This window comes from Charadrius vociferus, unplaced genomic scaffold, assembly GCF_000708025.1.
Source record: "Charadrius vociferus isolate BGI_N301 unplaced genomic scaffold, ASM70802v2 scaffold1084, whole genome shotgun sequence".
NCBI lineage: Eukaryota > Metazoa > Chordata > Aves > Charadriiformes > Charadriidae > Charadrius > Charadrius vociferus.
In genome coordinates, this window is record NW_009647974.1 from 25,180 (window position 1) to 27,957 (window position 2,778).

At 59.3% G+C, this 2,778-nt stretch overlaps 1 protein-coding gene across 1 annotated transcript in view; it reads right to left on the reverse strand.

Moving 5' to 3' along the window:
* GPAT2 (glycerol-3-phosphate acyltransferase 2, mitochondrial) overlaps positions 1–2,347 on the reverse strand; it is an 18,537-nt gene extending 16,190 nt beyond the window's left edge. Inside the window, 1 exon segment of the mRNA XM_009883449.1 lies at positions 2,291–2,347. Coding sequence (XP_009881751.1) covers positions 2,291–2,347 — 57 coding nt within the window.
* Between the last annotated feature and the right edge of the window lie 431 nt (positions 2,348–2,778).

A 2,778-nucleotide genomic window follows, 5' to 3' on the forward strand; every position in this document is an offset into this window, starting at 1 on the left:
CACAAGACCATGCTGAGGCCCCCAACCCCATTGCCCAGCCCCATAGGACCATGTCCAGCCCCACAGGACCATGCTCAGCCCCATAGAACCATGTCCAACCCCATAGGACCATATCCAACCCCACACAACCATGCTGAGACCCCCAACCCCATTCCCCAGCCCCATAGGACCATGCCCAGTCCCCCAGGACCATTGCCAGCCCCATAGGACCATGTCCAACCCCACAGGGCCATGTCCAATCCCACACAACCATGCTGAGACCCCCAGCCCCATTGCCCAGCCCCACAGGACCATGCCCAGCCCCATAGGGCCATGCTGAGACCCCGCCAGCCCCATTGCCCAGCCCCATAGGACCATGCCCAGTCCCCCAGGACTATTGCCAGCCCCACAGGACCGTGTCCAGCCCCACAGGACCATGCTTGGTCCCACAAGACCATGCTGAGACCCCCAACCCCATTACCCAGCCCCATAGGACCATGTCCAGCCCCACAGGACCATGCCCAGACCCATAGGGCCATGCTGAGACCCCCCCAGCCCCATTGCCCAGCCCCACAGGACCATGTCCAACCCCACAGGACCATTGCCAGCCCCATAAGACCATGTCCAGCCCCACAAGACCATGCTGAGACCCCCAACCCCATTGCCCAGCCCCATAGGACCATGTCCAGCCCCACAGGACCATGCTCAGCCCCATAGAACCATGTCCAACCCCATAGGACCATATCCAACCCCACACAACCATGCTGAGACCCCCAACCCCATTCCCCAGCCCCATAGGACCATGCCCAGTCCCCCAGGACCATTGCCAGCCCCATAGGACCATGTCCAACCCCACAGGGCCATGTCCAATCCCACACAACCATGCTGAGACCCCCAGCCCCATTGCCCAGCCCCACAGGACCATGCCCAGCCCCATAGGGCCATGCTGAGACCCCGCCAGCCCCATTGCCCAGCCCCATAGGACCATGCCCAGTCCCCCAGGACTATTGCCAGCCCCACAGGACCGTGTCCAGCCCCACAGGACCATGCTTGGTCCCACAAGACCATGCTGAGACCCCCAACCCCATTACCCAGCCCCATAGGACCATGTCCAGCCCCACAGGACCATGCCCAGACCCATAGGGCCATGCTGAGACCCCCCCAGCCCCATTGCCCAGCCCCACAGGACCATGTCCAACCCCACAGGACCATTGCCAGCCCCATAAGACCATGTCCAGCCCCACAAGACCATGCTGAGACCCCCAACCCCATTGCCCAGCCCCATAGGACCATGTCCGGGGTGGTGTGCTGGTGTGGGCCGCTGTGCACTGGTGTGGGTCACCATATACTGTTTTTGCTCACCATATACTGGTGTGGGTCACTGTGCACTGGTGTGGGTCAACATATACTGGTTTTGCTCACCGTATACTGGTGTGGGTCACTGCGTACTGGTGTGGGTCACTGTGCACTGGTGTGGGTCACCATATACTGGTGTGGGTCACTGTGCACTGGTGTGGGTCACCATATACTGGTGTGGGTCACCGTGCACTCTTGTAGGTCACCAGATACTGGTGTGGCTCACTGTATACTAGTTTTGCTCACCATATACTGGTGTGGGTCACTGTGTACTGGTGTGGGTCGCCATATACTGGTTTTGCTCAGCATATACTGGTTTTGATCACCATATACTGGTGTGGGTCACTGTGCACTGGTGTGGGTCACCATATACTGGTGTGGGTCACCACATACTGGTGTGAGTCACCATATACTGGTGTGGACCACCGTATACTGGTTTTGGTCATCGTATACTGGTGTGGGTCACTGTGCCCCATCATGAGTCATGATGTGGGTCGTGATGGACCAGTGCGGGTCACGATACCCCGGTGAGGGTCACCGTACACGGCGCATGTCACCGTGTGCCACCGTGAGTCATGGGACAGCCGGGTGAGTCACAACACACCCCTGTGGGTCACAACACGCCATCGTGAGTCATGACACAGCAGTGCGCATTGCGATACCCCGCTGTGGGTCGCGATACCCTGCTGTGGGTTGCGATACACCATCATACACCACTGTGGGTCATGATGCTCCACCGTGACCCACAGTTACACCCATGTGGCGTCGTGACACTGGGGTGTGGGGTCACCATCTGGTGCTGTGGGTCACGCTGGTGTGGGTCACGACACCACAAGGTGGGTCATGATACCCCAATGTGGGTCACGACACCCCAGTGTTGGTCACAACGCCCCAACGTGGGTCCCGACCCACGATTTCCCCCTCCCCAGCAGCCCCCACCGCACGTCACCCTCACCCGGGGTGCGCAGCACAACCCTATATGAGACACCTGCGAATCCCCTATATGAGCCATCCGCGAACCCCCACCCAATTGGGGTCCCCCCTCACTGGGCTGTGTCCCCGACCCCTCGGGGGGGGGTTGAACATCCTCCGGGCCGGGGAAGTGGCATCCACAGAGGTTTATTTTGGGGCATTTTGGTTTTTTGGGGGGTTTTGGGGGTTCTTTTTCTTTAATTATTGTTATTTATTCCCTCCCGGGCGCTGCCATAAATAACCGCCCCCTCCCAGACATCGTGTTCCCGCTCTGCCGGCACACATTCCTCCTCACGGGCCACAGCGCTTGTCCCCAACCGTCCCCGGGGACAGCGTGGGGGAGGGGACAAACACCCCCTACGCCCCCTCCCTTGACAAAAAGTGCCATTTTTATTTATTTTTTTTCCTATTCCAAAATATCTTTTTTTTTTAAAAGGCCGCGGCAGCAGCGGCACCACCTTTGGGGGGGGT